The sequence below is a fragment of the Chrysochloris asiatica genome, unplaced genomic scaffold, assembly GCF_000296735.1.
Source record: "Chrysochloris asiatica unplaced genomic scaffold, ChrAsi1.0 scaffold00048, whole genome shotgun sequence".
Lineage (NCBI taxonomy): Eukaryota > Metazoa > Chordata > Mammalia > Afrosoricida > Chrysochloridae > Chrysochloris > Chrysochloris asiatica.
Genome location: NW_006408566.1, coordinates 17,774,676 through 17,786,715, shown reverse-complemented (window position 1 = coordinate 17,786,715; position 12,040 = coordinate 17,774,676). Strand labels below are relative to the sequence as shown.

The 12,040-nt window shown below is 35.9% G+C and overlaps 1 protein-coding gene across 1 annotated transcript in view; it reads left to right on the top strand.

Moving 5' to 3' along the window:
- Positions 1–12,040, top strand: part of HOOK1 (hook microtubule-tethering protein 1) — an 88,662-nt gene that overhangs the window by 58,894 nt on the left and 17,728 nt on the right. The window contains exons 11-15 of the mRNA XM_006862485.1: positions 136–337; positions 1,189–1,299; positions 2,999–3,086; positions 3,171–3,231; positions 9,818–9,958. Coding sequence (XP_006862547.1) covers positions 136–337; positions 1,189–1,299; positions 2,999–3,086; positions 3,171–3,231; positions 9,818–9,958 — 603 coding nt within the window. The remainder of the gene's footprint in view (positions 1–135; positions 338–1,188; positions 1,300–2,998; positions 3,087–3,170; positions 3,232–9,817; positions 9,959–12,040) is intronic.

The following is a 12,040-nucleotide window of genomic DNA, read 5'->3' as shown; positions in this document are numbered from 1 at the left end:
GGTCACTTTCTTTTTTTTTTTTTTTTTTGCTATAACTAATTGATAGTGTATCTGGAAGCATCATCTCACAGCTGAAAGATGGTTATATCTGTTTACTAGTTGTTACATAGTAATATCTAATTTTTATTATCACAGGGCTACCTCTGATAAAGCAAATAAACTTGAGTCCACAGTTGAGATATATCGTCAGAAACTACAAGATCTGAATGACCTTCGCAAGCAGGTGAAAACTTTACAGGAAACGAACATGATGTATATGCATAATACAGTCAGCTTAGAAGAAGAATTAAAGAAGGCAAATGCAGCACGTACACAATTAGAAACATACAAAAGGCAGGTAAGAACAATTTTTAAATGACAAAATTTAAAGATCTCAACTTTGTTATTATACTTGATCCTTTAAGAACAATATATAACTGTAGCAGCATTACATAAAGGCAGCTAGATTTCTTGTATTTGTAATTTTAATTCAAAGGTTGATCATTGAGTTTAAATTATATCAGTCTTGTACCTTTTTGTTGCCTTCTGAGCTTGTGTATTTATTTTGACACTGTATTGTTCGTTAGCATTTCTGGTAACTTGTGGTAAATGTATAAAAAAATTAAGCTGTAGCCTTAAAATATTGTTTTGCTATTGAGCAGATAACCTACGGAGACGTTGGAGTAGATTGATACTTTTTGCTAAATAATTATTTGAATACTTAAAAATAATGTGTTAATTCTTCTTATCTATGTGCTACTTTCTACAGATAGTTAAAATTTGACTATAATCTAGTGTAAATACTTTACTTCCAAGTCTTATTATTTACTCAACTCTGCAAAACTAAATATCAAAATTACAGATAGTCCCTGACTTCAAACAAATACAGTTATGAGGAACCACACATAACATCATTTGTTTACTTCTTTTGTACATCTCATCTATATTACTGTGTTTTGGATACAGGATTAAAATATACTTGAAAGTTTGTATGTAGTAGTTCCAATGCCAAAAGACAAGTATGATCGGATTTATAAATATGCTTATAGTAAAATACAATAATAATAAAAACTGGAGGGAGATACAAAAGCATTCGATTGTGTCAGAACCAACTTACTACAAGGTCATCAGAATGGAACCGTGTTGTAAGTCAGGCACTACTTTCGTGTACTGTTATCTGGCTGATTTTACTTTTATTTCTGACAACAGGTTCAGGATCTTCATGTTAAGCTTTCCTCAGAATCCAAAAGGGCGGACACACTAGCATTTGAAATGAAGCGACTTGAAGAAAAACATGAAGCTTTGATTAAGGAAAAAGAGGTAAACATAAATATAACTGTTAAGGAATGTCTTCGTTTAATTTTAGACTGCCTTTATTACTCTTTGAATGAAATTTGCATCAATTAATCATTCTCCTTTTCCTTAAATTGAATTTTTGTTGTAAAATAAAGTCTTGTAAAAGTGACTATCATTTTTTGGTACAGTTTTACAGTTTCCTTCACAAAACAATAGGAAGTTCAGATCCAAGGTCATATATGCTGATGCATGCTTTTCTAACTCAGAACCTCTCAACTCTTTGAAACCCACGGCCATAGATTAAAATTTTAAAACTACCTTATTAATATGTAATATACCTCCCATACAGTTTACTTCCCCTGGTGTGTCACTACAGGATAATGCACTGGCCTGCAAGGTCGGCTTGAACTGCAGGGCTGGCGGTTCAAACACACCAACTACTCCTTGGAAACCCTATACAGGGTTGCTATGACTCAAAGGCACTTAACAAAAACAAAACTTTCTGAATACCAAAGGGACTCTGAAGCTTGCTCTTGAAATAGAGAAGTGTAAATGACTGGAAGAAATGAAGTAAAAGAACTAAACAGAAACTGTCAAAGAATAGCTTGAGAAGACAAAGCAAAATATTATAAATGAAATGTGCAAAACCTGGAATTAGAAAGCCAAAAGGGAAGAACATGCTCAGTGTTTCTCAAGATGAAAGAACTGAAGAAAAAATTTGTTCATTCTTCTGGCAGTCTATGGTATAGTCTTGGTTTGTAATATTGAAGGATTCTATGGGCAAGATACTGAATCATCAAAAGAAAATGGAAGGAATGCAGAGTCACTCTACCAAAACACATTGGTTGAGGCTCAGCCATTTGAAGAGGTAGCATATGATCAAGAACTGATGTTATTGGAGAAAGAAGTAACAAGCTACACTGAAGGCAAGGATGCATTTTAGGGGGAAATAATTCTGTCTATGACACTGGACAGTGAAAAAGGAAGATCAATAAAAGAATTGGTTTCTTTGAATTATGGTATTGACAAAGATATAAATAGCGCAGACTGCCAGAAGAATGAGCAAATCTGTCCTGGAAGAAGTACAGCCAGAATGCTCCTAAGAAGCCAGGATGAGAGACAAGGCTTTGTCTCACATACTTTGGCCATGTAAATCAGGAGTGACCAGTCCCTGGAGAAGGACATTGTACTTGGTAAAGTAGTAGAGGGTTAGTTAAAAAGAGGAATACCCTCAGTGAGATGGATTGACACCGTAACTTCAACAATGACTCAAACACAGCAGTTGTGAGGATAGCTGGGGACTTGCAGTATTGTTTTATGTAGGGTCATTGAAAACTGGAACTAACAAGAGGGAACCTAAGAAGAACATTCCGATTCTGAAGAATACAAAGCCCAAAAGTTAAGTAAATTCTGTAGATAATATAGCTAGATAGTGAAACGAATCAAACCGTATTCTGGATTTCCTTCAGAATCCATGGTGATTTCATTATCTTATAGTTGCATATTTGTACTCTTTACATAATTGAATTCATTTGGCTTAAAGTAATGGGGACATTCTAAGTGTTGTATAAAAAGGGTATTTACACAAGAGAAAATTGGTCACTTAGCACTAAAAAAACATTTCCATTTTTAGGTAAACATTGTTAAGACATTATTGAAAGCATAAAGTGCATTGTTTATGTGCAGAATTAAATATTTTGCTGATATTTGCAATCCTTTATAGAGACTAATAGAACAGCGTGATACTCTAAAAGAAACAAATGAAGAGCTCCGATGTTCACAAGTACAACAGGATCACCTAAACCAAGCAGGTAAATTTTGTTGGATTTAGAAAAGTGTTATGTTTTTCTTAGTGGTAGAAATGCTGAAATGCTCATCTAGTTTTTGTTATTTAGGTGCTTCTGCCACAAAAAGTTTTGAGAATCTTGCTGCTGAAATCATGCCAGTGGAATATAGGTAATTTTTTTTTATTAATTGATAATCCATACTGACAATATTAGAAATGTGGGTTCCTTAATTTTTAAATTTAAAATTACTTTCTTGGCATTTAGAACTTTTTAGATTTTGTGTCATAGTTGCTTTATCATGTTATACTTTCTCAAAGTCATACTATTAATTGCTGCCATAGCAGTCCTGATGTGGCGCTGTGGGTTAACGTGCTAGACTGCATTGTCAACAAGGTTGTTGGTTCAAGCTCACCAGCCTCTTCTCAGAAACCCCATACAGGGTTGCTATGAGTTGTAACCTACTTGGCAGCACTTAGCAGCAACAACAAACAATTAAAAAATTTGTCAAAAGTGAAAATTTCACAAACTTATATAAAAAATCTGATTTTTATAGCATGACCTTTATTGTGTTGAATTATTTTCCTATTCGTGAACTCTGTGGGAACCCCATGCAGTATATGGCATTCAAGTCCACATTGGTGAAACGGAGAATTAGAAGTTAAATTAAATGCACATTTTAGAGATTTATCTTGATAAAAAAAAGTCTCTTGAAAAGAGATTTCCATCCTTTTGTTTTAACTTTTTATTGTGAATTGAGTGAAGGTTTGTAGAGCAGATTATCACTTCCACATTCAGCAAATCATAGACTCTGCTTCATTACAGTGACTACAGTCCCTTCCCTGTGTAACTTAAGTTAGCAGTATTTACCTCTATTCACTTTAACTATTGCATTCTTCCCTGTGTCTCCCGCTACCTTCTTTCCTTTGCTAACCTCCTTCTTATTGTATGTTGCCTACCCTGTCACCCATGTTACTATATGTCTACCCTTTTGTGGTTGTTGTTGTTAAGTGCCATTGTGTTGGTTACGACCCATAATCACCCTGTCTCTGTGGGGTTTCCAAGGAGCGGTAAGCTTGAACCACTGATCTTGCAGTTCAAACCAACTGCAGTCCAGTGCATAAACCCACGGCGCCATACCAGGACTCTGTGTCTACCCTCTAGGCCATGAATCATTTTTCTTCCCCCTTCCCTGATAACCTTTATAGATTTATTTTATTAAGAAAACTTTTCCTTTAACTTTTTATAACATTGTTCTCAACAACATATGCCCTTTTGTGATTGACTAATTTTACTCAGCATAATGACCTCCAGGTTCATCCATGTTGAGTTGGGAGGTGTTTGACAGATTCACCGTTATTCTTCAACATTTGGTAGTATTCCACTGTTGGTGTGTACCAATGTATGTTTAACCATTCTTCTGTTGATGGACATTTAAGCTACCACATATTGAAGGATCCTATTTTCTCATCCATTTTTCTGTTTCTTTCTCTTAACCTGGTGCATTTTATCCATTTACACTCAGTGTAATTATCGATAGTTATGAATTGATTATTGTCATTTTGGTGTGTGTGATGCTGCTGGTTTCTTTGTTCCACATTCTGCACTGAGTTAATTTTATTTGTGGGTTTTCTTTTAATTTTCATTTCTGTTGTGTTAATATTAACTAAAGCTTTCTTATTGTCCTATTTTTTATTTTGATGTACAGTTGTATTATTTTATTAAATATTCTCCTTATTTAAGACAGTCTGGTTTATCTTGAAAGCTCCTTGACTTCCTTGCCATTTGGAAGTTCTGTATCTACACTCTTCCCTCTTTTTGCTTTATGCTAGACTTCATTATAAATTGCTATCTCTGATTCCCTGTTTTCAGTCTTGTAGACTTCTTTTACTTTTTTATCATCTATATCTGAATTGCATTCTGGGTGGTCTTGTCATGTATGGTAATTTCTGAATGTTGTTTGCTGTTGTGTTCTCAGTCTAAAGAATACCTTTTAGCACTTTTTTTGTAAAGTTGGTCTCATCCTTACAAATTCCTTTCACTTCTGTTTATCAGGAAACGTCCTAAATTTGCCATCATATCTGAGGGACAGCTTTGTTAGGTATGTGATTCTTGGTTGGCAGCTTTTTTCTTTCAGAGTTCTGTATGCCATCCCATTGCTTTGCTTTCAAAGTTCCTGCTGAGAAATCAGAATTGAGTTTTATTGGTTCTCCTTTGTGGGTGACTTTTCATTTTTCCTAAGCTGCTCTCAGGATTCTTTCCTTGTTGGTTTTGGAGAGTTTGATTATGATATGTTCTTAGGATTTTCTCTTGGGATCTCTCCTGTTTGGGGTTCATTCAGCTTCTTGTATGCTTATCTTCTTGTCGTTCATGATGTTAAGGAAGTTATCTTCCAGCACTCTTGGACAGTTTCTCTGTGTTTTAAATTGTTTCTTCCTGTTCTGGAATTCTGATCACCCATAAATTGCTCCTCTTCATGATGTCCCACATAACTCAATTCTTTTTCATTCTTTTTTCTAATTATTCTTCTACCATACTAGTATTGAGAGGTTTCTCTTAAAGCTCACCAATTCTCAGACTTCATTGCTTCTTGCTTCTAATCTTTTCCTTTGCCCTCTCAATATATTGTCCATTTCTGAAATCGTAGAATTAATTTTCTGGATTTCTAATTGCAGGTTATGTATTATTTCAGAATTTGCATTTATTTTGTCTGTTTGTTCTTGCAGTGCTTTTCTAAATTCCTCTAAAGTTTTCTATGAATTATAAAGTTTTTTCTGTGTTCTCCTTGCTTTCCTTGATCTTTCTGGGAATCCTAAATATCATTCTTTTTCAGTTAGTTCCATTACCTTTTCTTCCTCAGAAACAATCACTGGCTCTGCATCCTGGTCATTTGTTTGAGCCATTCTCTCTTATTTCTTCACTTGAGCTAAAATTGTTTTTTGTGTCTGGGACTTTTGGGGTTGTCATATTTGTATTTAATTGATGATTGCATGTTGATTTGTTCTTAGACTCTCACCAACTGTCTCCTGTGGGTGTAGTTACAGAATGGAAGTGTGTGCACTGTTCTCATTTCACCCTTCATGCACCTTAGCTTAGGATTTGTTTGACTGGTGTTGGCTGCTATCTATTATTGATCAGGTGGTATGGGAGCTGGTTCTGGGCTTGCCCAGTGAGTGAGTAGAGCTCCAGAGGTTACAGCTGTGATTGGACTGTATGGGTATGGTTGCTGTCTCCTGTCAGGTGGGTAAGAGAATCCCTTACACACACAAGAAAACAAAACAAAAAGAAAAATAAATAAAAGCAGGCAGGGACATAAAGAAGAAAAAAAAAGTATATATAAAGCATAAAGAAAAAAGATGGACAGGGAAATGGAGCTATAGAAGAGAAATTTGGGATAATAAAAGGAAGAAATAAAAAATCACTTAGAATAACCAGGGAGAAGGAAAAATGAAAAGAGAAAGAATACTAAAGTAATATCAGGATAGGATTATAAGGAAGAGGGGCAATAAAAAACAGAAGGAAAAACAAAAGCCGAGATAGAAAGGATAAAATTCAAGGGCATGGAGAGAGAAGTAGAAAGAGAATAAATAAAACCAGAACAATGAACCAAAAAACCAAGCCCCCAAAACAAACAACAACAACAAAATACAGTGCTACAGTTGGACCCAAAGTGGAGAAAACTCTGGGAAACTCACAAGTCAAGGAGCACATAAAGAGGGTGTGAAATGGGTGTCACAGCAGAGTTCTGGCCCTAGATGGAGTTCCTATCAGCCTTGGTGTTCTCTATGTTCAGGGCATTCAATCTGGAAGTAGGTCATAGTGGCCCTTAATGAAGCTGGTTTCAGTGTCTGTTAGAACACCAGGGCAGCTGGAGGCAGGTTCTGTCACTCCAAAGCCAAGCCCACCTGAATCAAGGCACCAAAGTGGCACAGCTGGCCCCAGCCTCACACTGGTGTGGCTCCCAACCATGTGGCTCAGAACTCTTGGAGAGCAGGGTCTGCACTGTGGATGGGTGCGGGTGGGAGCTGGCTAAACCTCTGGTCATGAGGGTATCATCAGGAAAATGAAGCATCCTCATCGTTCAGTCTCCTGTGTGAGTCTTATTATTTAAGGTTTTGTTCAATTTCTTTTAAAGCACCTTCATCGAGACCTATTTCATGTACCATACGACTCTGTGAGTTTCCGTATATTCATATCACTTCTGTGTAATTTTAGAGCATTTCGTCATCCCCAAAATAAACCTCATATACTTCAGCAATCATTTCCCATACTCACCTTTACTTCAAGCAACAAGTAATCTTTCTGACTCTAAAGATTTACCTATTTTGGACATTCCATATTAATGGAATCATATATGTTCTTTTATGACTGCCTTTCATTTAGCATATTATTTCAAGATTTATCCATAGTGTAACACTTAACTCCTTTTTATTGCTGAATAATATTCCAATATATATACATTACATTGTTTATCCATTCATTAGTTGATCAGCATTTTAGATCACTTCTACTTTTTTTTTGGATTATTATAAACAATACTATTCTGTACATTTATGTACATTTTTTTGCAGATCATCATCTATCTCTTGAATTTATACCTTGGAGTGGAATTAAATCATTCATAGGGTCACTATGAGTTATAATCCGATGGTTGTCAGGGTTTGATTTGTGTGTGTGTGTGGTAACTATATTTAACATTTTGCAAAGCTGGCAGACTATTTTTTAAAGAGTTTGAACCATTTTAGTTCTTACCAGCAATGTATAAAGGTTCAGATATGTTCATGTTCTTGCTGGTATTTGTTAATATTAGTCTTCTTTGATGTAGCCATTATGTTGTTGTTGTTAAGTGCCGTCAAGTCGGTTCCGACCCATAGCGACCCTGTATAGGGTTTCCAAGAAGCGACTGGTAAGCTTGAACTACCAACCTTGTAGTTCAAACGGCTTTGCAGTCTGGTGCATTAACCCACAGTGCCACACTAGGAGCCATTATAGTGAGTCTGAAGTGGTATTTCATTGTATTTTTAATTTTCATTTTCCATATGGCAGTGGTACATTAACACCTTTTTGTGTGCTTAATGACCATTTGTGTATCTTTCGTGAAGAAATGTCTATTCAAATATTTTGCCCATGTTTAAATTAGGTTATGAAAGTATTAGAAGTAGAGAAACATTTTAACTAACAAACATGGTATTATATAAAGATATTAATGACTTTCCTGCCTTAGCAGGGAAGCTGGTCGTTATTCACATGTTGATAATATAAAAATAGCCTGTACTTTAGACTTCAGAAACTGGGATAATTAAATTGAGTTTGTTTTGAGGAATGGAAATTTTGAGGACAGCAGGTTGAAGAGTATTACTTTTTATTTGGTGCCATCCTTACTCTTTACATTTTTAAAAAATGTGCATGTAAACATTTAGTAATAGTTTTCCCTCAAAATAAAAAAATTTACATGCTGTCTTACTATCATAAAGGTATATTAGAAATGTTAGACAAACTGTGTTGTTGTTAAGTTCTGTGGAGTCTGTTCCAACCCACAGCACATGTTTAGGGTTTCCAAGGAGTGGCTTGTGGGTTTGAACTGCTGACTTTGTGGCTAACAGTCCAATACTTATTCTACAGCACCACTATAGTGTTCTCGAATATAATGCTTTTTATTTTATGTGTTCTGTGGCACTGGAGGATAAGCACTGGGCTGCTAACCACAAGATTGGCAGTTTAAACCCACAAGTTGCTCCTTAGAAATTACTATGCAGGGTCACTGTAAGTCTGATTCAATTGCACTTAATAACAACAAGAATGTGCTGTATATTTCCTTCGGTGAATAGTTTTTAAATTATGGAAGTAAAGTCATTCGCAGTATCTTTTAGGAATTTGCACAATAAATGCTTGTGATAGTTCAAGTTTTTTGTCAACTTGACTGGGCCAAACTTCTCAGTGGTTTGACAATTGAAGTATAGCTATCCCCCATAATGTGATTTGATATGATAAACCAATAAGAGGATTTAGGGTAAGACATTCCACCAAAATCCCACCACCCCCCTGATCTAAATTACAGGAGATTCCCAAGGATACAGCATGTGACAACTTTTATCTTGTAAGAGAAAAGGAGAGAAACAGGTATAGAAAGAGGAATCTATGTGATGCTGTAGGATAAGCACTCTACCATAAGGTCGGTTTGAACCACACAGTCAGTGGTTCAAACTCACCAGCCACTCTTTGGGAACCCTACCCAGGGTCGCTATGAGTCGGTACTCAGTGGCACTTAAGAACAACAACATTACTACCAAGATAGAAGAGCCAGGAATGGAGTATGTCCTTTGGACCTGGGTTCCTGCACTGTGAAACTCCTAGGTTCTGGGGACAATTGATGCCAAGGTATACGGAGGCCTTCTAGGAATAATGTGGCGACAGATGCTGAAAGGAGAGAAGGGCCTTTCCCCAGAGTAGGCAAAGAGAAAGCCTGCTTGTTAAAGCCCTCCAGTTGTGGATTTCTATTATAGCAACATTAGGTAACTAAGACAGTGCTTTTAATGAAATGTTATATAGTCCTATACCTATGCCTGAAGAAGTGTACTTGATTAAATTTGAGGCATACTGTTACAATGTACATTTTTCAAAAACAAAAATGTTCAGAAATTTCAATAGTGTATTAAATGCAACTTAAGTGACACAATTTTCTCTCTAAGAAAAATTGAGAATGTAAAGACTACTATATTTTAAAAATTAAAATAATACATTTTGTTTTACTACATCAGGGAGATATTTATTCGTCTGCAACATGAAAATAAAATGCTTCGCTTACAACAAGAAGGCACTGAGAATGAACGCATTGAAGAGCTTCAGGAACAGCTGGAGCAGAAACACCGTAAAATGAATGAATTGGAAACTGATCAAAGGTGATGCATTTCTTTACAGTTTAACAAATTAGAATATGTATGGTGATTTTATTACCTCACCACAAATTTTGGTTCACAAAAGTAAAAATTATTATTGTAGTTAAACTGAGGTTTTCTAGAAGTCAGAATTTTTTATTTGTGTATAGTCTATCACTACAATAATAGTCACCATATAAAAAAAGTCAAGTGGGTCATTTCAGTGATATTATTACAAGTAAAGGATGTGTGGCTGATCCACTAATTTTAACAGGCTCAGACAATCCATCTGTTCATTTAGATATCTCATCAGTTAACAGAATAAATGTGAATAGGTGACAGTCTGGCTCTCTACTGTGATCTGATGCAATAGTCCAGCACCAGTGAGACATACATAGATTTTGGAATCCAATTTGGATCTCACCTCTACTTCATCTGGACAAGTTACTTAAACTTTATAGCAATTGGCATGGTCTGCTATAAATTGAGAGTGATATTTATTTGCAAGTTGTTATAAACATTATGGAGACTTGGTGTGGTGCTGCAGAATAATGCCACTCCTTGGAAACCCTACAGAGGGTCACTATGAGTCAGAACCAATTCGACGGCCCTTAACAACAATGAACATTATGCAACATGTGCTTAAAGCAGTGGCTTATGTGGTATCAATGAGGTACTCACAAATGATAGTAATAATAAATATAGATAATGTTTATGTAGGTTTACTTTATGCCGGGCACTTTCTTAGGTACATTAAAAAAGAAAATTGTATTCACTCAGTAACTCCTCAGGATAAATTTTATGAAGTTTTTATGCTAATTGTTTTTTTAACCTGTTCTTATAAATAACATTCTTGCTGTCAAGTATTTGCATTAAAATTTATCCAAACTTCAATGGATTTTAGAGGCTACTGAGACACTTGAACCTTGTCTCACTCAAATTTGTTTGTGTATTGTTAAGTTACAACAGGTAAAAGAGCTGAACAGAAACATTTCAAAGGGCAGCTGGAGAAAACAAAGACAAGTATTATAATGAAATGGGCAAAGACCTGGAATGAGAAAACTAAAAGGAAGAACATGCTCAGCATTTCTGAAGCTGAAAGGACTGAAGAAAACTTCAAGCCTCTACTTGCAATATTGAAAGATTCTATGATCAAAATATTGAATGATGCAGAAAGTATCAAAAGAAGATGGAAGAAATACACATAGTCACTGTACCAAAAAGAAATGGCCTATAGTCAATCATTTCAAGAGACAGCATATGATGAAGAGCCACTGGTACTGGAGGAAGATGTCCAAGGGGCACTGAAGCCATTAGCAAAGAACAAGGCTCCAAGAAGTGATGGAATGCAAATTGAAATCTTTCAACAAACTTATGCAGCACTTTAGGCACTCACTCATCTATGCCAAGAAATTTGCAAGGCAGCTACCTGGCCTGCTGATTGGAAGACATTCATATATTTGTGCCCATTCCAAAAGAAGGTGACACACGGAATGTGGAAATCATTGATATCACATGCAAGTAAAATTTTGCTAAAAGCAGTTAAAAAATGGGTGCAGCAATATATTGTTAGGGAGCTGCCAGAGATTCAAGCTGGATTCAGATGAAGATATGGAATGAGGGATATCATTGCTGATGTTAATTGATCTTGACTGAAATCAGAGAATACCAGAAAGATGTTTTGTTGTTGTTAGATACCATTGAGTCGGTATCGACTCATACCAACACTATGCACAATAGAATGAAACATTGCCTGGTCCTGGGCTAACCTCACAATTTTTGGCACGCTTGAGCGCATTGATATGGCCACTTTGCCAATCCATCTCACTGGAGGTTTTCCTCATTTTCTTTGACCCTCCACCTTACCAAACATGATCTCCCTCTCCAGACAGAAGTGTAGCCATCTTGGCCTCCAAGGAGCACTCTGACTGTACTTCTTCCAACACAGATCTGTTTGTTCTTTTGGCAGCCCATGGTACTTTCAGTATTCTCCAACACCATATCTCAAATGCATCAATTTTATGAAAGATGTTTACCTGTGCTTTATTGATTGTGCAAAGACTTTCGATTGTGTGTATCATGATAAGCTATGGGATAACATTGCGA